Source organism: Asparagus officinalis, chromosome 4, assembly GCF_001876935.1.
Source record: "Asparagus officinalis chromosome 4, Aspof.V1, whole genome shotgun sequence".
NCBI lineage: Eukaryota > Viridiplantae > Streptophyta > Magnoliopsida > Asparagales > Asparagaceae > Asparagus > Asparagus officinalis.
Genome location: NC_033797.1, coordinates 23,852,173 through 23,873,994, shown reverse-complemented (window position 1 = coordinate 23,873,994; position 21,822 = coordinate 23,852,173). Strand labels below are relative to the sequence as shown.

Below are 21,822 nucleotides of genomic sequence, written 5' to 3'. Positions count from 1 at the left end.
GAAAGGGGCCCAGGCTGGCCGGGTTAGGACCGGGCCCGGGTCTCAGGCCCAATTGGACACCCCTTCTTCAGTCCATAGACAAATTTCAATCTTCTATATGTATATAGGATTTTTCAATGTCTAAATGCAGTGCATTTCTGATGGCTCCATATGCTCTTAATTCGAATTAATACATTTTTCTTAGGTCCCATATTAAATTTTTTCCATATGTATCGCAATTTTAATTATTATTATTATTATTAACTACTGAGAGTTATTTAACTTTTACTGCATATTTAACTTCTGTTCGATCTTCAAGAGGTCCAGCCCATAGCGGCTTCATTTTGGGCTGCTGCCCATCTCATTGTGGCCTTCGAGCTTCAACCGTATAACTACGGAAATTTTTGGGGTAACTTTCGCAAACAACCCTGAACTTTGGGGGTTTTCTACAAAACCCCAGAAAATTGTCCCCACAAAATCCCCAAACCTTCGTCGTCTCAGAGCTCACTGGTTACTTGCCAGTTACAGTTGGGGGGATCCACTGATTATGTGAGACACGCCAAAGTTCAGGAGGTTTGTGGAGCAAAAAGAGTTCATATGTTACTTATTACAGCACCCCCAAAAGTCCAGAGGCGTTTTCTCAAATTAAAACAGTTCAGGTGGGTTTTCTTCAACGCCCCAGAATCCGGGGGTTTTCTGAAATTAACTCTTTTGTTTTCTCCGCTCCCCTATCTCCTCTTTGCGTCTCGAGCCATTGAGACGGGTTTCGAATCCTACGTCGTAAGCAGTCAGTGGGCTTCAGCTGAATCAGGTACACATTTTCTCTCCTCGTTACCGAGATTGTCTCTGTTCTTGAAATCAAGATTCTAGCTTTAGTTTACTCTATCCATTCATTTTTCGAGAAAACCCATATTCTAGTTTTAAATTCGCACAAAAAGATGTAACTTGGTCTTCATAGAGTTGATATTCTTTTACGTTCAGTGTTAGTCTTTTGACCCTGATGGATTCCTTAATTTGCTGGTAAGGTAAAAATATGTGAATCTTGAGAATGGGTTTATAAGTAGGATTAATAGCTAACAACTCCTTGAATCCATGAAAGCCTCCATTTTCTACCTGTAAGAAACCTTTTCGAGGGTCAATCAACGCACTGTTGAAGAGCCACGATTTCTGTGGATAGGAAGGGAGATCTCTTATCCATCAAAAAGGGGGGAAAATCTCGTAGAAGGAGAAGTAGAAGAATCACAATTTCAGATTACATTGCTGATCTCGTCCGCCACGTTTGCTTTGGACGATGTCTATTGTTTTAAATATCCCCAACATGGCCTGATATATGGCGGATATATCCTTTTGCAAGGTTTGCTGCAAAACGATATGGTCTAAATATCCTTTGTCGCTTTCTAGCAATTTTGGGCAATATTGTCAACCGCAATTGCTGACAGCCTATGGAAAAATAAAAAAGTGGCGGACCCCTAAATTAATTGCACCGAAAGAATTTTTTTAAATTTTATGAATAGTATTTTCTCGGCTGCTATAAATAAGTCCAAAACTCTTTAGGAGAAAATCATCCTAACAACAATTCCAATCTTCACATATAGAAGAGTGAGAGAAAAATAAAGAGAGTTTCTCCTTGTAAAGAGAGATTGTAAACTCCTAAAATTTCTCATGGTAAATTCTTTTATCATTGCCCGTGCTTTTTACCCTAAATTTATTTAGAGAGTTTTTCACGTAAATCTCTGTGTTCATTTTATTATTTTCGCTCTACTTTTCGCTAGGATCCTACTCTATTGGGTCCGAGTTTATCCCAACAGTGGTATCAGAGCCTTGCTTAGGGTGTGTGTATCTACTTATCATATGCTCTGTGACTACCACCAAAGGTGGATCCTTCACATCAGAAAATAAGTTAGATTATCATTTACCCTTTAAAAGCGATTGTATTATTCACGAGTACGGTAATGTTCATAAGTACAGACTATTCATAAGCACAGTACTATTTACGGATACGATTACTGTTCATAAATACGGTTACTATTTATGTGAAATAGTAAGAAGTTATTGTTCGTGATAGAAGTAATGACGGCAAAGTTCGAGATCGAGAAATTCAACGGGAGTAATTTCTCACTGTAAAAGTTGAAGATAAAGTCTATCTTAAGAAAAGATAATTGCCTAACGGTCATCGATGCACGGCCAGATGACATCATAGATGATAAGAAATGAAACGAGATGGACGAGAATGCTATTGCTAATATCCATCTGGTATTAGCAGATGAGGTGCTGTCAAACATAGAGTAAAAGAAGACAGCAAAGGAGATCTGAGATAATCTGACAAATCTATATGAGGCAAAACACCTGCACAACAAAATCTTCTTAAAAAAAGACTTTACATTGTGAGGATGGCGAAATCTACATCAATGACCGACCACATCAACACTCTAAACGTACTGTTCTCCCAACTTAAAATGTTGGGGCATGCAATCGGTGTGAATAAACGTGCAGAGCTTCTACTTCAGAGTCTACTTGACTCGTATGATCAGCTCATCATCAATCTCACAAGCAACGTCCTTACAAACAATCTAGTCTTCGATAATGTTGCAGCCGCTATTCTGAAGGAAGAAAGTCTGCGCAAAATTAAGGAAGAAAGTCGGCCCAAAAATAAGGAAGACAGACAGGCAAGTTCACAACAAGCGGAGGCCTTATCGGTGACAAGAAGAAGATCATTGGAACGTGGCTCCAGTAGGAGTCATGTAACATGAATATGACAAGATAGAAAGAATGGTGCGAATAAATTATTGATACTTAATCAAATCTTCAAGTGGGAGATTGACAACCGTAATTGCTGACCGTCGCAGTTGCGAAAAAACAAAAAGGTGGCGGGCCCCCAAATTAATTGCATTGAAAGAAGTCGTGCCGAAAGAAAAAAATTTATTAAAAATTTATGAATAGTGTTTTCTCAGCTATTATAAATAGGTCCAAAACTCTTCAAGAGAAAACCATCCTAACAACAATTCCAATCTCCACATATAGAAGAGTGAGAGAAAAATAAAGAGAGTTTCTCATTGTAAAGAGAGAGATTGTAAACTTCTAAAATTTCTCATAGTGAATTCTTTTATCATTGCCCGTGGTTTTTACCCCAAATTTATTTAGGGGGTTTTTCACGTAAATATATGTGTTCATTTCATTATTTCCGTTCTACTTTTCGCTGGGACCCTACTTTTTTAGGCCCGGGTTTGTCCCAACAAATATATCCCCCACGTGGCCTATATATCAGCCAATTTGTTGTCGATATGTCCTTCTATATGGCTTATCGCGAAACAAGATACGGTTCTTAGGAATTTTTGGGCGGCGTATCATGATTTGCCTGAGCATTTCGGCTCAGTTAAATCTTGCAATGTCGACATGGACTTTTATTTGTTGTAAAAGGTTGATTAGTGATCCTAAACATATGTTGTTTGTATTTTTGTGTGCTTAGATATCATTAAGTATATTTAGATTACAATTCTATGGCCTTATATTATATACGCACATCAACTAATAGAGCACTCCGATATTTACCACATACCTCTGATATTTCCCCGGTATCCGCAATATGATATGAATTTTGGTCGTCTGATATCTGATATTTAAAACTGATATTTAAAACCATGATAACGTCACTGCTCCTTTTCCCCATTCACTGTTATGAGGAAAGGCAACAAGGTGATAGGGAGCCAGTTTCAGAAGGCAGACATTAGTGCCTTGTTTATTTTACCTATCTCCAATGCAGTTGCTAATATGATCTGTGCTGCCTCTAAGATCAACTGCCCCTATGGGACTACTTTTCCGACACTGCAGTTTTGCTCTCTGTGGTTGGTATTATACCTTCAGTTCAAAGCAGAACTAGTGCATGCACATTGTCTTGAGATCAGGTCAGGAATGATTAGAGATCATTGTCTCCATAGGTAATTTGGTTTTTAATTATGAGCAGGACATGATGTTGCATAAGTGGAAAAGGCTAAGTGGCGTGCATGAATGATACCTGACGTCGATATTTCTTTATGGAATAGAGTTTCTCATCTATTTTCATTACATTTTGTCAGGGGGACTGAGGTACCGTGTAAATCGTTAAAACTTGCATTTCATAAATGAGTAGAGAAGACTAAAATCAACTATCTCTTGCTCTTAGTTTGTCATCATTGATCTGCTTATGATCTTCTTAGCCTTGTTTTCTCGTTTACAGTTTTTACTGACTTCATCAGTCTCTTTTTTCCAAAGTATTACAGACCATGATTTAGGATTGAGCTATTACATCTAGTGCATCTCACATGTTTCCTCCTTTTGTCAGCTATTGTCACTTTCTTGACATCATACCTTCACACGCTTGCTTACCTAACTCATAACCATAGCAGTTTAATGAAGTTCTTACGATAATGACAAACTATGCTTTATAGTCTGTTTAGCAACTCTCTATCAGTTACATTTTCATATCTATTGAAGAAATATTTATCGGATGTCTCCTAGGCTGGGGACCTCCTCTACTTTCATTTGACACGCTAGAAAATGTTTTCCCAAGCCTTCAACAGATCTTCCTTGATCTTTCATCAATAACCTTGTAAGTTCTTTTTCCCCCCTTGCAGTTAACTGCCACAACTGTTTTCCTTAAATATTAGGATAGTAATTCACCATTCTAATGATGATGGTTGTGTGTGGATGTGCAAGACACATTTCCTGCCAGAAATTTATACAATATTGAATAAACATGCACAATCTGTCCTTAGATTCGTACTCCTCTCAATTTCCTTTTCCCTACGAAATAGGGTTGCTGTGGTGAAATAGCTCCGTTACAAATCTGATGTAAATTTAATGATCATATGTTAACCTGATGAGAACCCTCAACCCTCTAAAATTTGCCAAAATTTCAGGCAAGTAAACTTCAGATAGAACTACCGACTACGACTTTCCATAGTTTCTATAAGCAAGTTGGCAGGTAGACTGACCTACCTTATTTTCTATGCAGTACAAGCTTTTGTGACCAAGAAGCAACCCACGAAAAATCTGCTTGATCAGGAAGGTTAAAGAAAGAGAAAAATGATAGATTACTCTGTTTGTATTTAAAATTTCTCACTAAACTTATATTACCAAATGTTTGTGTTTTCATCTTCAATGATCAAATGATTGGGCGTCGTTTTAATGAGTGTGATTTTATACCCTTCACGCATGTCAATACTCTATTGACATGACAAATTATCATTTCTGTTGCTACTTTTACTTTCATGAAATCAAGAGAAACTATGATATACTACACATGCTGCAAATACTCTTGAGAACTGTGTATGTTGGAGATGCAAAGTTGGACTTGTTATACTAGCATGTACACAAGAGTGATCCAATATCTCTTTACCTTCCCCAGTTTTTTTGCAAAATTTTCTATTTATATTCCCTATATACAACTAGTTGTCAGGTTACTAAACTTTAAGATACTAAAATATAGCCATCGTCTGTTCTACTAGAATCATATGATATCATGTTTCACTGATTATAGGTCTAATGGAAAGCAAGGACCAGTTACAGACTCCGAGTTATGCTGCTGATATTCAATCCATTGAGGAAGCACTACTTCGCATTGCTCCATACATTCACAAGACTCCAGTTCTCTCTTCAACAAGTCTAGACAGTATAGCTGGTAGACAGTTGTTTTTCAAGTGTGAATGTTTTCAAAAGGGGTGAGACGTTCTTTAACGTTTAATTTACATCTGGAAATACTTCTTGGACCTTAACTTTTAGCTGGTGTTTTAAATAAACTAGTAATGTTATTGACAGTCTTCAATTTATGGGCATGATTATTCCAGAGGAGCCTTTAAAATTAGAGGTGCTTCAAATGCTATATTCTCTCTTGACGACAATGAAGTTGATAAAGGAGTTTTAACTCATAGCAGGTTTCAGCTGTGTTATTTTAAAGTTCTGAATAAAGCATGGGTTATATCCCTCTTCTCCTGTTTTAATTGTGCTTTTTCAGTTTCAACAAAGCTCCTGACTTGCTCTTCCATTTAGTGGTAACCATGCTGCAGCAGTTTCTTTGGCTGCAAAACTACGTGGCATCCCAGCTTATATAGTTATACCAAAAAATGCCCCGAAATGTAAAGTTGAGAATGTCAAGCGCTATGGCGGACAGGTTATTTGGAGTGAAGCGACGCTTGAATCAAGAGAAAGCATTGGCCTAGCAAGGTTCAGCAGGCAAACCAGGCTGCAACTCTGATTCATGCCATTCAATGACAAGCGCATAATAAGGTGTGGCTCTCAATTATCTGAAATGTTGGCAATTTTATACATGAAAGTGGATCATCCAAGTACTATTCCATTTAACCAATTCAGAGAACAGCATCTTTCATTTTGTTTGTTCTATAGGCATCCTTTATGTTAGAGTTTTGCATATAAAATAGCTGATTGCCTAGAACTTATCACTAATCTCAGCTTCAAATGAAATGCCCTGTGGCTTTGAGAAAGTAGGCACTGTACATTTGCATAATCTATGAATTTAGTTGACTAATGTTTCAAACTGTTCCAACCAGTCCTCTAGCGATTAATTAAATGTATTGATCAGTTGATTTAATTTTCATAAGATGTTGCATTCCTGAGAACTAAGTTTATTAGGGATAAACAATATACTCATTGTTTTGCTCTTTCTGTTTATTTCCCTTTACTTTTGCTCTTTTCTTTGTAGAAAAGCTCATCCACAAATGTTACTATTCTGCCTTTTTGAAAAGGGAAAAAAAATTATTAACTGCAAAAAGACTCCCAATACTTCATCTTTACCTATTCTTTGCCTAAATGCATTACAAAAGTACCAGTTCTCTATTATTTGTAATTTCTCTCCATTGTTTTTTTTGCTCCTCCTTTTTCCTTTCCCATCATTTCTATGGTCTGAAAAACTTTTATCCTGGTCCTACTGTGAACTTGGGATGCATGGCTATGGACGAAACCTCCACACCAATGAACCCCAGCTCTGTGATCTATGTACCACAACTGTGATCCGAAATCCATAATCATGAACTCGGATCCTTTCAGTTTAAGTTAATGATTGTTGATCTAACTTTGGGTTTGGAAAATAACATGATTCAGATGTAAGATTTAAGTTTTGGGACGGGAATTATTCCACGTGTGTTGTAAGTAGAGGATTAAAATTATTTAGACATTACAGTGGACGATTAAATGATGTTTGGGTTCTATGAGGGGACATAAAAGGTAAAAGGAAAAAAATGAAGACCCAGATGAAATATTAAGTAATATATAAATAAATAATATAATTATTTCCTTGATAAAAATATTAAAACTTGGGGATAATTTTGTTAATGGAATATGATGTTTATTAGTTCCAATGGAGGGATGGTTGTCTGAGAAAAGCTCATGGTAGTTAAATGATGTTTCCTGAAAATCCATGAAAATTCATGGTAGTTTTCTTGAACTACCCTTTTCTATATGCTTGTTTTGTGTGGACACCTCCTTGCTAAACTGGCCTTTGCTTTTTCCAAACACTTGCAACTTGGATGTTTCTATTCAGTTTTGACGTGGTGTTCTCCATTTAAAGTTTTGCTCTCTAACCTCGGAGAGGCCCATTAGTGGTGATGAAATCAATCTCATAAAATTTTTCCATAGAAAAAACATCAACACCCCTTTCCTACACATCTTCGTACTTTTTCTAATTAATTGTTTCTGTTATCTAGGTAGGCCTCATTCTGCCTAAGTCGTATTTGCTATTTCTTTCAGTTTTTTGGCTTTGTTCATCAAATGGAACATGATCTTCCCTTGATGAAAGCATCGATTTTCTTGAAAGCTTGTAGTACTTTGAGATGGCTAGTTCTTCACAATCCAATTTTAAGCAACTGGCTTATGTCTTTGGCAGTGGACAGGGTACCGTGTCATTGGAACTTCTAGAGCAAGTCCCTGATCTTGATGCCATAGTTGTTCCAATCAGCGGTATATACCAGTGAGAAGTCTTTGGAACTTCATTTCTAATTTATTTATAGTTGCTTTCTTCAGTAATTATCTTGTTGCTTGCGGTCCCAAATACAGGCGGTGGTCTAATTTCTGGGGTAACTTTGGCTGCTAAAGCTATCCAGGTTTTTGGCTGGCTGGAAGCCGCAGCGGTGGCTGATGATGCTGCTCAGTCCAAGATAGCAGGAAGACTCATAAGACGACAAGAGACTAACACCATCGCTGATGGACTTCGAGCTTTCCTTGGAGATCTGACATGGTAACTACCAAAATATGAATATAAAAATTTTCTTTCTGTCTTAAGTGAAGTACTAGTTTCTGTTTGTTAGTCTTAAACCCATAGCGTTCTTCAATTTCTATAATAACTTTTGACAATCTTAATTCCATGTTGTCATTTTCATCCCTTGAGAACTAACACGGTATAGATATGGTTTACACAATGAAGCTCTGAGGAGGACACAATTGCAAAAACAGAAGACTAGGTCTCATATTAAAAAAGTTTAAAAGATCATTGTTAGGCTGGGTGTTTCCCTTTCTACAAGTTTTAAAAGCCGATTCTTAGTATAACGCCCACATAGTTGTGGAAAGATATGATGGCATCAATTAAATAGTCCAACCATTCTATGGCCTCGTATAAATACGGTCTTTTTGAACAATTAACTCATCAGTTTGTATTTGTCAGAGTTTTCAAAGAAGTCAATGGGGCAAATGAGTCTCACATTCTGATTGGCATGATCAGTCTGTTTGTTTCGTTGGAATGAGGCTAGCGTTTCTTAGTGTTCCATTATAGAGGAAGAGCTTGGAAGGTTAGTGTGATGGTTGATAGGAACTTAGACCAAGTTTCTGCCCTCTAAGAGCATCTCCAACAGCTTCCCCAAAAATTTCTCCAAAATGGGGAATCAAATGTCATATTCCCCAAATTATTTTTGCTCCAACTCCAACAGCTTCCCCATTTTGAAGAATCATGCATTTATTACAATAATAAAAATATTCTACATCTTTGACTAATAAATAATAAATTATTTTTTATTTGAAACTTTGAAATAACGGCTAGTTTCCAACGGCTAGTTTCTATAACGGCTAATTTACAACGGCTAGTTGACTTCTATTTTTGTCTATATATATAAGAACAAATCTGGACACTTTTGTTATCTCATTCTCACATTCTTTGCTTCCTCATCTTTGCTTAACTTTGAAAATATATTTTATGGCTCGTCGTTCGTTGGCTAGTCATTATCTAGTTGATACGTTCATGGATGACGACGACAATATTGACGACGAATATTGTAGGCGTCAAAAAATGCTGAAAGATATCCAAATACAGCTCAAGAGGAAATCATCCAAAAAAGGCAGAAGAACATAAGTATAGACTGTCTCACAGGCGAGACAGTCTTTACTGTCTCGCCTGGCGAGACAGTCTTTACTGTCTCGCCTGGCGAGACAGTTTTCACTGTCTCGCCCCCCGCGAGACAGTATTTACTGTCTCGCCGTGCGAAACAGAATTTACTGTCTCGCACACGAGACAGTTATCAGATGGTCAAAACTACCTTTGTAACTGCCCTACACGTGGCCACTAACTGTTCAAGAACGTGGGAAACGTCGTGGGCGAGAATCACGTGGATAACTGCCAAAATAACGGAGTTTGAAACGTGGGAAAGCAGTTACATCGAAAACTGCCAGAAATGTAGACAGTATTTTACTGTCTCGCTGGGCGAGACAGCAAATTTACTGTCTCGCTGGGCGAGACAGCAAACACTGTCTCGTCAATTTCTCACTTCGATAAACGAAGTCAGAATCATAAACCCCTCACGGTTCAATCAGAATCTGTGATTTGGTGGTCCACGAGTCAAAGCGCTCCCGGCACAGGCAAAGATCCCACGAAAGCAGTGATCCAAACAACGATCCTGCGTTTATTTTCTCAAGAGTTGTAATTTTCTTTTTGTTGTGTAAAAGAGTCTTATAAAAAGGCTGTTTTCTTTGAATTTATTGTAATCGACCGAAGATATAATGAATTCGACAACAAAACCAACTTTTGGCGAAAACAAACTGGCGACCACAGTGGGAGCCAACGGTCTCGCTGCCGAGACCGTCGTGTCGCAGCCGATCAAGATTCCAGTTGAATCCATGGTCGAATACGAATTCGACCAGACCAAGTTTGAGGAATATCTCTCATCATCCTCTTCTCGCAAGTACAAGAGGATCTCACAATTGAGGAAGAGTTACATGCCAAAGAAGGCACAAAATGAAGACTCTCGCTTGATTGTTGCTGAGAATTTCATTCGCAACACCTCTGCTCAAAATAGCTCTTATCTAATTGAAGAATCATCGAATCAAAGCCCGACGACATTGACGAAAAGAGCTCGTCAGAGACAGCGTCAGGTCAAATAGCTAAGCATTTGAAGCAAAGCCCGACGGAGTTCGTTATTATGGGCGGAACTTAGAGTCGAGAAAGCAACCAGAGGTGGTTCGTGTCACGCAAACGACGAAACTACTACACGTTTAAGCACCAATGTCAGCGAACGGAGGAATGGACACGATGGCTTAGCAACATCGTCAAAAGAGGCTGCGTTCGACCTCCAAGAACGTATACCAAAAACGTCGTGCAAACGTTGTTGCATCGCCCGTGCTCCTTACAACAAAGACGAGAAAGGAGGAAGGAAAAGCGGTGAACCGAGATAGAATGCACCTAAAACGTCCGGCCAAGTTTGGATTGCTGAAGTCCTGGACTTATGGCAAAATCAGCATTCGGAGCCGGCGTTAAGTACTCCATACCGGCACAAGGGGGTGTTCTAAACGTTCGACTGCCGACATAACGCTTGGATGATTAAAGAACGGAAAGATAAATTGGTTCGAGAATGCAACAAGGTTTGTGCACCCCAGACGAGAAGACGGCATTCAAGCCCGCCCAAATGAGTATCGTCAGTACGCCGTTGGGAGGTGCATAGCGCAACAACGATACGATTTATTGGCAAATCCGCATATCTGTGATGGAAGTAGTCGTATTATGGCAAGCTTGGGAATGTGAACAATAAATTTTCGAAAAAGAATTATTCACTCTCTGGTGTGTCCTGGTGGGCGGCCGACTTTGTTAAAGCGGCAGCATTATCAGGATGTGACTTGTTGTCAAAGCGAGAAGCTATGCCGCACGAAGAGCTCGTCTGTATCGTCGAAGCCTAAGCGGCGAGACATTTCCGCGAGAGAAAATAACGCTGCTCAAAGATGATAATTCCGTGAAGGTCACCATTCAAAGGTGACTGATCAAAAGAGTCATAAACGGCATTCGAGTGACTGCCAAAATCCCGACTTGTTCTCCGAAAGCAAAGCTCATCCAAGAATTGGCTCAAAGGATGTCTCCGGACTCAATTAGGAGCCATCAGACGCAGAGACTATAAGAGAATGCAAGAAGGAATGTCCTCGGAAGGAGTGAATTCTCTCGGACACTTATTCCTGGGCAATCGCTTGCTGATGATTACAATGTCTAGCAGCGGGAACAGACCAGAGAAAGTACTTACGATCACGCTCTGATCAATTTTGGCTCAAATACTTCAGGAAGCGTATTACTGATTTTGTTCTAACAAAGGCGAACGTGAAGAAATTAGAGCTGAGATAAAGACGAGGATGGGGTTAGCTATTCAAGCCAAATGAGAGAGTTTTGCTAACATCAAGCAACCTCAACTTCTGAGTCCAATCAGGCAAGGCTGAATCCAGCCACGCCAGCAGCCGGCAATGTTGCTAGGATGACAGTGATGCCAGAAGGTGGTGAAGTCATTATGGCTGAGCACAGCCGCGCCTCCCACTGGCAATGGAACGCGTGGGGGTGGTTTACGATCCCTCCAATAAGCGAATATGGGGGGTGATTGCGATAGCACTTCTCACTGGGGGGTGGTCCAATTATCTTTACTCGACATCATTCAGAAAGAAATGAAGACGATGACGGGAAAAATGGCAAAACTTGAAGACAGAAAATCAATGCTTTGATTGACGGCGTCAAAAGAAGTTAAGAAGAAGGGTATGCCATGTCTTATCCGAGGGAATGTGAGTTCATACCATATCCCGGACCAATTCAATCTGATTAAGCCTTCAACGGCGTTTTGAGAAGGGAAGAGTTCGCCGATTCAAGCACTTGATTTATTTCAAGTCTGCATTTGGGCATAACTAATCTGCCTGGAAACAGGAGGCTTACATGATGCGGTGCATTCGTTGGCAACCCGGCTTCGTGGGCCGCCTTCGATTGTACGCGAGGACGCTCGAAGCGCAGGGGAGCAATCGAATTGCTGGGAATGACATGGGAAAGGGTTTGTTCGTCACAGCAACCTTCTTGCGATGATGACACGCAGGAAGTGTCAATTGCGAATCCTTTTGGATGAGAAAGCAAAAAGACCGGAGGAGTCAGTCGACAATTTTGTCAAGCGTTTGCCGTAACATGGCGATGAATTGGCAGACGCCTCCACTTACAGGGAGGGAAGTTCATCGCTGCAACATGCCACAATAACCTCTCCATCGATGTCTTGGAAGCTTTGGGGGTTGAGCGTCGTCCATCACCACTGGAAGGAGTTAAAATTTCGTGGGCGAACAGCTGAAGCACTTTTCTTAAAAGAAAGGAAGGCTGAGTAAAGGCTACAAATGACATCGCGCAATCATTGGGAACCATAGCTGTACTGCCCCACGGGCAACTTAAGCTTTGCGATCGGCGAAAGATTTCAAAAAGAATATTCATGGTCGAAGAGGATGAGCTCGCAGCCATATTGGATACCTCGCTCGCTATGACAAAATCGAGCTATCCAACCTATTAAAGAGTCAGGGATGGAGCTAAGATGATTACGGATCCAAATGTACTGTGGCGTAGCGCACAGTAACGGATTCTTTCATCGCCACTGAAAATTTGCTTTGGACCTCAAAAACAAAATCCAGCCTTAATTGACTCCGGCGTCATAAAACGAGCGAAAGGAAGTCGAGTAAAGACGAGCCATAAAACTGCCATTGGGTACCGAGTATAAACCTGTTTTCCGGCCTTACTCCATCGGATACACGAGTATAACTGTTTTCCGCAAACTCCATGGTACACGAGTATCAAACTGTTTCGCGCTTACTCCATCGGATACACGAGTATAAACGTGTTTTCCCCGGACAAATCCATTGGTACACGAGTATACAACTGTTTTCCCCTTACTCCATCGGATACACGAGTATAAACTGTTTTTCCCCTAAACTCCATGTTGGGTTACACGAGTATAAACTGTTTCCCTTACTCCATCGGATAGTGACACGAGTATAAACTGTTTTCGCCTCGAAGAAAAACTTCCATTGGGTAGCACGAGTATAAACTGTTTCCCCGTTACTCCATCGGATACACGAGTAATAACTGTTTCCCCCCAAACTCCATTGGGTACACGAGTATAAACGTTTCCCCTTACTCCATCAGATACCACGAGTATAAACTGTTTTCCCCCAACATCCAGTGGCGTGGCACGAGTATAAAACTGGTATTCCCTCAGCTCCAAAGAGCTATACGAATAAAGCTGCTCTCAAGTGCTAGCCAGGCTGAATAGCAATGGTAAACCCAGGCTTTAGGGCAAAAGAAGCTGGGGGTGATGATTTGTATGTAATGGGGAAGTTCCTAAGAAGAATCTTTATTTTTAAGGATAACCTGAACGAAGGCGATACTGATTCCTTTTTTTTATACCCAGTTATGCAAAGAAAGCTGGGGTCGATAATTCATGCGTAACGGGAAGTTTCACATGGAAGATATGTTTAAAAATATAATATTTCTTAGGGATAACGATTGGCTATGAACAAAATGATAAATACTAACTCCCTATTTTGGGTTTTCAAATACTCTTTTAGCTGAGATGAGATTCGATCACTTCCTTTTAGATCATCTTCGGCCTCGCAAATCCCAACTATGTCGAAACGCTTTAAACAGTTATGGACCAAAGCCAAAATCCGCTCTCGATTAGTTCATGAAGCGATGAGGTCCCAAAATTGACGATCAAACCTTTAAACAGTTAGGATCGTCTCAAATTCCCATTTTGGTCAAACGCTTTAAACAGTTAGGACGGCAAAGCCAAAATCCCCACCCCCCCCCCTCTGCTATTCGCTTCAGTGAAGCGAGAGGTCCACAAATTGAACGATCAAACCTTTAAACAAGTTAGGATCGTCTCAAATTCGTATTTTGGTCCAAACCTTTTAAAAACAGTTAGGAGACGCCAAAGGCAAAATCGCGCTCTCGGATTTGTTCCGCATGAACGAGAGGCTCCACAAATTGAACGATCAACCTTTAAACAGTTAGGATCGTCTCAACTCCCATTTTGAATCAAACCTTTAAACCAAGTTAGGACCAAAGCCAAATGCCCCTCCTCGATTTGTTCCATGAAGCCGGAGAGGTCCACGAAATTGATGATCAACGCTTTATAACAGTTAGGTAATATCTCAGAACTCGGCGCACTTGGTTAAACTTACCAGCAGTTAGGAACAAAACGCAAAATGCCCGGCTGTTCGATTTCGTCTTCCATGAACGAGAGGTGCCAGCGTTACGATTTGTGCAATCAAAACTATAAAGTTAAGATTGCTTCAAATCTCAATTGATGCAAAGCCTTAATTCAGATTCTCTGAATAGATCCCATCTTCAAATTTCGCTTTGTACCATGGAGATAAGAATATAGGAATTCTTGGACATCTCCAATTCTGGGTTATCTCGTACCAACAAACAAGAGATGCAGGAGATAGAACTATAAAATTCTTCGGGCTCTGCCATCATCGGTTTTGCTCTACCAACAAACCAAGAGACCAGGAAAAACTAGATATAAATTCTTCCTCTCCGAATTCGCGGGTTTTATCTCATACCAACAACAAGAGACCAGAGAGATAGAATATAAAATTCTTACCTCTCCAGATTGGGTCGGGTTTATCTCCCCCAACAAAAAAAGAGATTATATTACTCGAAATGGGTACAACACGGATTCTAGAACTGTATTCCCACGCCTGCACAGGAAAGTTTCTGGAGAATATTATCTGAATATTCTAAGGCGATAACCTGAGGGATTCTCAATGGATTATACCATTCGATGGTAAACGCTGAATTCGATCAAGAGCAAGTATCAACTATCAATGTTCAAGATGCTGCGACAAGCGGTCAAGCGATAAACCGACAGCCGGGAGAACGTTAAGCTATTCTCGGAAATAATGAACTGGATAGACTAACAGCAGAAGAGGTTAAAATATTGAAGCCATTTAACAAGTCTTTCATACGATCTATTCAGCCAAGCATTGAAGGATGCGTAAGAAGACGGCTATCTTATCCAAAGCATCGCCGAACTCCTCTATAAAAGTATTGAGTCTGGAATACTTTGGAGGGGGTATCTGTAGGACGTCAGAAAAAATGCTGAAAGATTAATCCAAATACAGGCTCAAGAGGAAATCATCCAAAAAGCAGAAGAACATAAGTAATAGACTGTCTCACAGGCGAGAGCAGTCTTTACTGTCTCGCCTGGTGCGAGACAGTGTTTACTGTCTCGGGCCCCCGGCGAGACAGTTTTCACTGTCTCGCCCGCCCCGCGAGAGCAGTATTTACTGTCTCGCCGTGCGGGACAGAATTTAGCTGTCTCGGCACACAGAGAACCAGTTATCAAAGATGGTCAAAACTACATTTTGTAAGCTGCGCCCTTAACGTGGCCACTAAGCTGTTACAAGAACGTGGGAAACGTCGTGGGCGAGAATACCAGCGTGGATAACTGCCAAAAATAATCGGAGTTTTTGAAACGTGGGAAAGCTGAGTTACAGATCGAAAACATGCCAGAATGTAGACAGTATTTTAAGGCTGTCTCGGCTGGCAGAGAGCGGCAATTCACTGTGCTCGCTGGGGCGAGGACAAGCAAACACTCTGTCTCGGCCAGCGAGAACAGGCACACTAGTGCTCGCCCGCGACGAGAGCAAACGCAAAATGCTGTCTCGGCGAGCAATTGTTCAATCAGAGGGTTATAAATACCCCCCGAAGGATACTTTTCAACAGAGGAGGAGAGAGGCTGATCGATAGGGAGGCATTTCAAGAGGCAATCCAAGAGAGCGAGAGGTGTTGATCTTAGCGGCCAATGCTTGATAATCAGGGGCTTTGACTTGATTTCAAAGAAGAACGACTTCATCTTAGCAATCGATAAGAATATTCCGTTTGCAATTTCTGCACTTCGATCAAACGCAAGTCAGAATCAATAATACTCCTCAGCAGGTCAACTGCAGAATCTGTGATTTGGGTGGTCGCAACGAGTCAAAGCGCTCCCGCAGGCACCGGCACAAGATCCCACGAAAAGCAGTGATGCCAACAACGATCCTGGCGTTTATTTTGCTCAGAGTTGTAATTTTGCTTTTGTTAGTGTAAAAGAGTCTTATAAAAGAGCTGTTGGTTTTTTGATTATTGTAATCGGCCGAAGATATAAATGAATTGTACAACGGAAACCAACTTTTGCGAAAAACAAATATGAAGAATTGTTACTTGCTCTAAATAGAAGAAAAAGGACGTGCCAACCAGAGTTCTAAGAGGAGGCATGTGGTTTCTATTATCGGGTCCCTGTATGTTAATATCCCGTGAATCTAATTGAGGGTCATGAAAGACTTTGTCGTGACTACTTTTGGCCAATCCGTCCAAAATATGGGGCTGCGTCTCTTTGCGAAGGAGATTCAGATGAGCGAACGCTCTTTTCATGCGCATTCATGATGCGTCGTCGCGCACGGGATACTTATTTTGTTCAATAAGAGGAATGCTGTGGGCGACTTTTCTTGGCTTGTCATGCACTTCAGAAGGTAACATGCTGCTTTCGACAACTTGGCATATGGTGTTCCGGCCGATTATGTTGAGTGAGTACGTAACAGATTGGAAAGCACCGCTATTGAAAGTCTAAAAGTTCGTCAGGCAGCAGTTGTCGAAGTGTTTGGCTGATGAGTACTTAAGGTCGCCAAAATAGTGATGACCTTATAGAGATTCACTTGCCAGATAGTGGAACGACGGGCGGCTTTCCTGGGATGCTTGGAAGCATTTGATTGTAATGGCATTGGAAACATGGAAGAATTGCCCTAATACTTCTTGGCATGGGTATGTTTACTGGCCAGCTATTCAAATGAACCCACTATTATTTTAGAAGAGCTGTAAGCTCATATGATTTGTGGATATGGCCATGCTATCTTTGGATTACCTGGGTCACTTAGATGACATCAATGTGTTAGAGCGCTCTTATGTATTTAGTGGATTGGGATGAAGGTAGTGCCCCTTCATATTAGCTATAAAGTCAATGGGAGGCCCATATGACATGGGATATTTATTTTGCTGAATGCGTAATATATCCATCATGGACAACATTAGTGAAGACTATTCGCAGCGACTATTCCAGCTCCACAAGGAAATAAGCATCGACATTTTGCTAAAGAGCAAGAAGGGGCAAGGAAAGTTTTTGAGCGCGCATTCGGAGTGCTTCAATCACGTTTTGCGATTGTCCGAAACCCGGCAAGACTTTGGGATACGCATTCGGAGTGCTTCAATCACGTTTTGCGATTGTCCGAAACCCGGCAAGACTTTGGGATAAGGATAACCTAAAACATATTATGATGGCATGCATAATTATGCATAATATGATTGTCGAAGACGAGCGTGATGAACATGAGTGTATTCGTAGACTAAGGAAGATACATGATATCGAAGAAGAATATGACCATGTTGATGAAATTCCACATATATCACTTTCGCTCGAGCGTACACCAACAATAATGGAGTTCATCGCAAATCGTCATCGAGTTAGAGATAAACAAATGCATACTCAACTCCAAGAAGATCTTGTCGAGCACTTATAGAAAAAACATTGAGCCAATTAGTGATTTGCTTTCTTATATAAATCAATATTATGTTGTTTCAACTTCATTGTAATGTCGTTAAATTTATGAAAAATATTATGTTGTTTCAACTTCATTGAGTAGTAGCATACTTGGTCAAGATAAAGTTACTAACTCTACTGTCAACAATCAATTTCAAGATAAAGTTATTAACTTATGTGAATATAGCCGTGAAAGTGTTGGATCCACTGTCAACAATGACAAGTTGAGTGAATCATTTAAAAAATAACATGATTAACAATCAATTCCACTGTCAACAATTTCAAGATAAAGTTAACAATCAATTCCATGGATCCACTGTCAACAATGACAAGTTGAATGAATCATTTAAAAAATAACATGATTATATTACCTCAAACGTCTCAAAAGCTTCATATTCAATATTAACAAAGGTCTCACTTCCAGAAACAGTGGTCACATTGTTCAAGGTCCAAACTTGAGAAACAAGATACACTTTTCCTGCTAAACTAATCTCACAACAAAATATTACCCTCTAAATATTCAGCAGCTGAAAAGCTAGAAAGAAAGAATCCAAAACACATAACACAAGTCTCTGAATAGCATAAATATCCAGGAGTAATGACACAAGAGACTACTCATTTCCATTCTTACCAGCTCTTTTTGCCAAATTTTTTCTCTGAAGGCTGATGAAATACTCTGCTTGAATAGGATTCATGGAACTAGTATCCATAGACATTATTTTAGTTTCCTCACTTCGAGCTTGAAGTTCAATTTCCTTTTCTCTAAGAGCAAACCTGCTTTTGCTCAATATTAATTAGCAACTTAAGTTGTTCTGCCTTTACGCGGTCACTTTCTAGTCTCCTTGCCCTAAACTCTTCCAACTCAGAACGGACTTTTGAAGATTCCTTCTCATCATCATCACCTTGCTCGTTGGATTTTGTTTTTTTGTTCGCTTCTTTTGCAGCCTTTCTTCCAATAGGCCTCTTCAAGGGTGCAGGTTCAGGAGCATTTCCATTATCATCTTCCAAGTTAATTGAAATTTGATTTTTAGTAGGAGCCTTGAAGATTCTAGTTGCTTCAATTTTTTTATGTTCAACCATCCATTTTTGCTGAAACCTCAAAAGAGTCCAACAATGGTCAAATCCAAACTGATGACCTTCCTTATCTTTGTAGACCGTTTTTGCCTCTTGTATCTGCAAAGAATAGCTCATGTAAATATCTAACAGAAAAATAACATTTGGGAATGCAACATCAGTACTAATATTTAAAAATATAAATAAGCAGTAGGATGCTTTGAAGATAATGAAGATAACAATGGTGTGCACCTTATCTGCCTCTGTGTATCCACTTTTCCGCAAGTGTTCAACTGCAGCATAATGTCCACAAAACCTACTCACACTGAAACTTATTTTTGACCAGCGGTTCGTCAGTGATTTTTCAGTTCGTTCATCCGACCAACTCTTATGATCTTCAAAGTATCGAGTAATTCTTTTCCAGAATTGGTTCTTCTTTTGATCAGATCCTTTGATTGGATCTAAGCTTGTATTCAGCCATGCGGCTATAAGAAGTTTGTCTTCCTCAGGAGAGAAGTTGATAGTTCTTTGAGATTGTTTTTGTGATTTATTGCTGCTAGGTGCACATGGCGTCTCTTGATCAGTGTGAGCTTCAGTAGTATATGTCTCTTCAAAAGGAGAACCACTGGAATGGTACTGACTCAATGGAAAATCATATGACAGATGTGGTTCATTGAGATCATCAAGGGACGATCTATTGTTGAAGAGCTCGGTGAAATTCATCTGCAGAATCTCAGAATTGCTTAACCACCAGATATAGAACTACTAAATTGCATGTACATAGAACTATACAAATTATTGTACTCAAGAGGCTTAGAGAAGGTAAGCGAGCAGATGTCTCCTCAATGACAGGTCACTTCACTTTACTTCAGCAATACTCTTGACAATTGATCTTATATATCATGATTCATTGCAAAAAAACTTAAACTACATGAACTAATAGTTGATAATATTACAGGAGGAGTATTAAGATTTGTGTCATCATAGAAGTTCCAATACAGAACTAAATATAGAAGCCTGTAAATTTGAACTCAATATAGAAGCCTGAAAATTTCTGACCAGTTCACATTTAAATTAGAAACAATGTGCAAAGAGATGAATATAGTGTAATAGTTGATAATATTACAGAACTATACAACATTTGTGTCATCATAGAAGTTTCAATACAGAACTAAATATAGAAGCCTGTAAATTTGAACTCAATATAGAAGCCTGAAAATTTCTGACCAGTTCACATTTAAATTAGAAATAATGTGCAAAGAGATGAATAGAAGAGGATAACATATACCAAGGACCAAGGAAAATCTCTAGTTCCATAATTCTGTAGTAAGGGTTCAATAACTTGCTGATTTCGCAGAAAACTCATACCAAAAAACAAGAGGTTTCAGCTCATACTTCAGATTGCAACAACCTTGATTTCGCCAAAAATTAGAAGCCAAGCAATACACGTTTGCCATGGTACACTATGCTCAGCTCTAATTCAAGAAAAAAACTCCTCATATAAAATTAGGTATTTTATAATGCTGACAGGTTATCAAAACAATTTTAATCTACAACTATTGAGCTAGCTAGACCAACAATCAAAGGATTAGGATTCCAGATCAGAGGATTAGGATTCTTGATCATCCCCAAAATCAAAATTCAAGGGTCTATTACAATCAAAAATTGAAATTGAGAGAAGAACTTTACCTGAAATCCAATGGAGGCTGAAGCTCGTCGAAGATGGGAACCGGCGGCGAACGCTCGAGCTCGAGGAGATCGACGGATGGAAACCCTAGATCTTGAGGTGAGGGACGAGAATCAAGGAGTTGAAGGATCTGCGGCGAACCCTCAAGCTCGAGCTCGAGGATGGGAACCCGCGGCGAAGATGGGAACCCACGGCGAACTTTCTTTGATCTTGAGGTGAGGAGAATCTGTCGTTTTTTGTGTGTTGAGCCTAGAAGAACGTGAAACAGTGCTTCCCCAAAAATTTGCAGAATGCTGCAGATTTGGGGAAGGCTCTCTATTTTTTCTCCCCCATCCCCATTTTGGGGAATGATATGGAGAATCTGTTGGACCAAAAAAAAGCTCAAAATTCCCCAAATTTGAGAATACCAAGAAGATGCAGAATCTGTTGGAGATGCTCTAAGGGAAAGGATGAGAGTTATCCGCAAATACTAAATATTAAACTAAAATTTTCATAGTCAGTACATGACGTTGAAATCTAAATTCCCCACTGATCCCATCATATATTTACATAATCTTTTACTGCATTGATAGTTTTCTTACATAGTTCCTTATTTTCTGTGATCAGGCCAGTAGTCAGAGATTTAGTGGATGATATCATCACCGTTGAAGATACAGAGATTGTTGATGCCATGAGAATGTGCTATGAGATTCTGAAGGTGGCTGTGGAACCCAGTGGAGCAATTGGCCTTGCTGCTGTTCTCTCTGACAAGTTTCAGAAAGGTTTTGCAGTGAAGGGCTGCAACAAAATCGGTATCATCCTCTCCGGTGGTAACGTCGATCTTGGTGTGCTTTGGGAATCCTTTGGCAAATAAACTCAATGTTGTTTCCTTTCAAGTAATAATGCTGGTTGTGCAGACTACAGTAGTTGTTTGAGTGCTATTGAGAATGTAAGCGCTTACTCTTTTGGGTTGGTGGCAGGACCAGCCCATGTATTCCAACTAGGGGTGCAGAAACATATCGCTATGCAGGATATGTTCATATTTGTTAGGGTGGGGATATGTTTACTACTATTTATGTCTCATAGGATGTGGTTACTGATATAGATATGTAGTGAAATACCCATATCCGTATTCAAAATATACGAGTATATATCTTGTAACTGTTTTAATCCTTAGATTAATGGATTTGAGGATTTTGGTGATCAGGAGATATCACTTTAGCTTTTCAGATATAACAAACATATTAATAAACTCCCTTGCATCATATGATTTATAATTTTTCGTCTTTTTTAGCAAACAAAAAA

The 21,822-nt window shown here is 39.7% G+C and overlaps 1 protein-coding gene across 1 annotated transcript; it reads left to right on the top strand.

Annotated features, from left to right (window-relative positions):
* On the top strand, positions 491-21,720 carry LOC109836957 (serine racemase). Its single transcript, XM_020405020.1, is given in 8 exon segments — positions 491-790; positions 4,970-5,023; positions 5,495-5,675; positions 5,802-5,888; positions 6,004-6,240; positions 7,853-7,926; positions 8,023-8,203; positions 21,145-21,720. Coding segments are annotated over 8 exon segments (1,275 nt in total). The 5' UTR covers positions 491-576; the 3' UTR covers positions 21,392-21,720.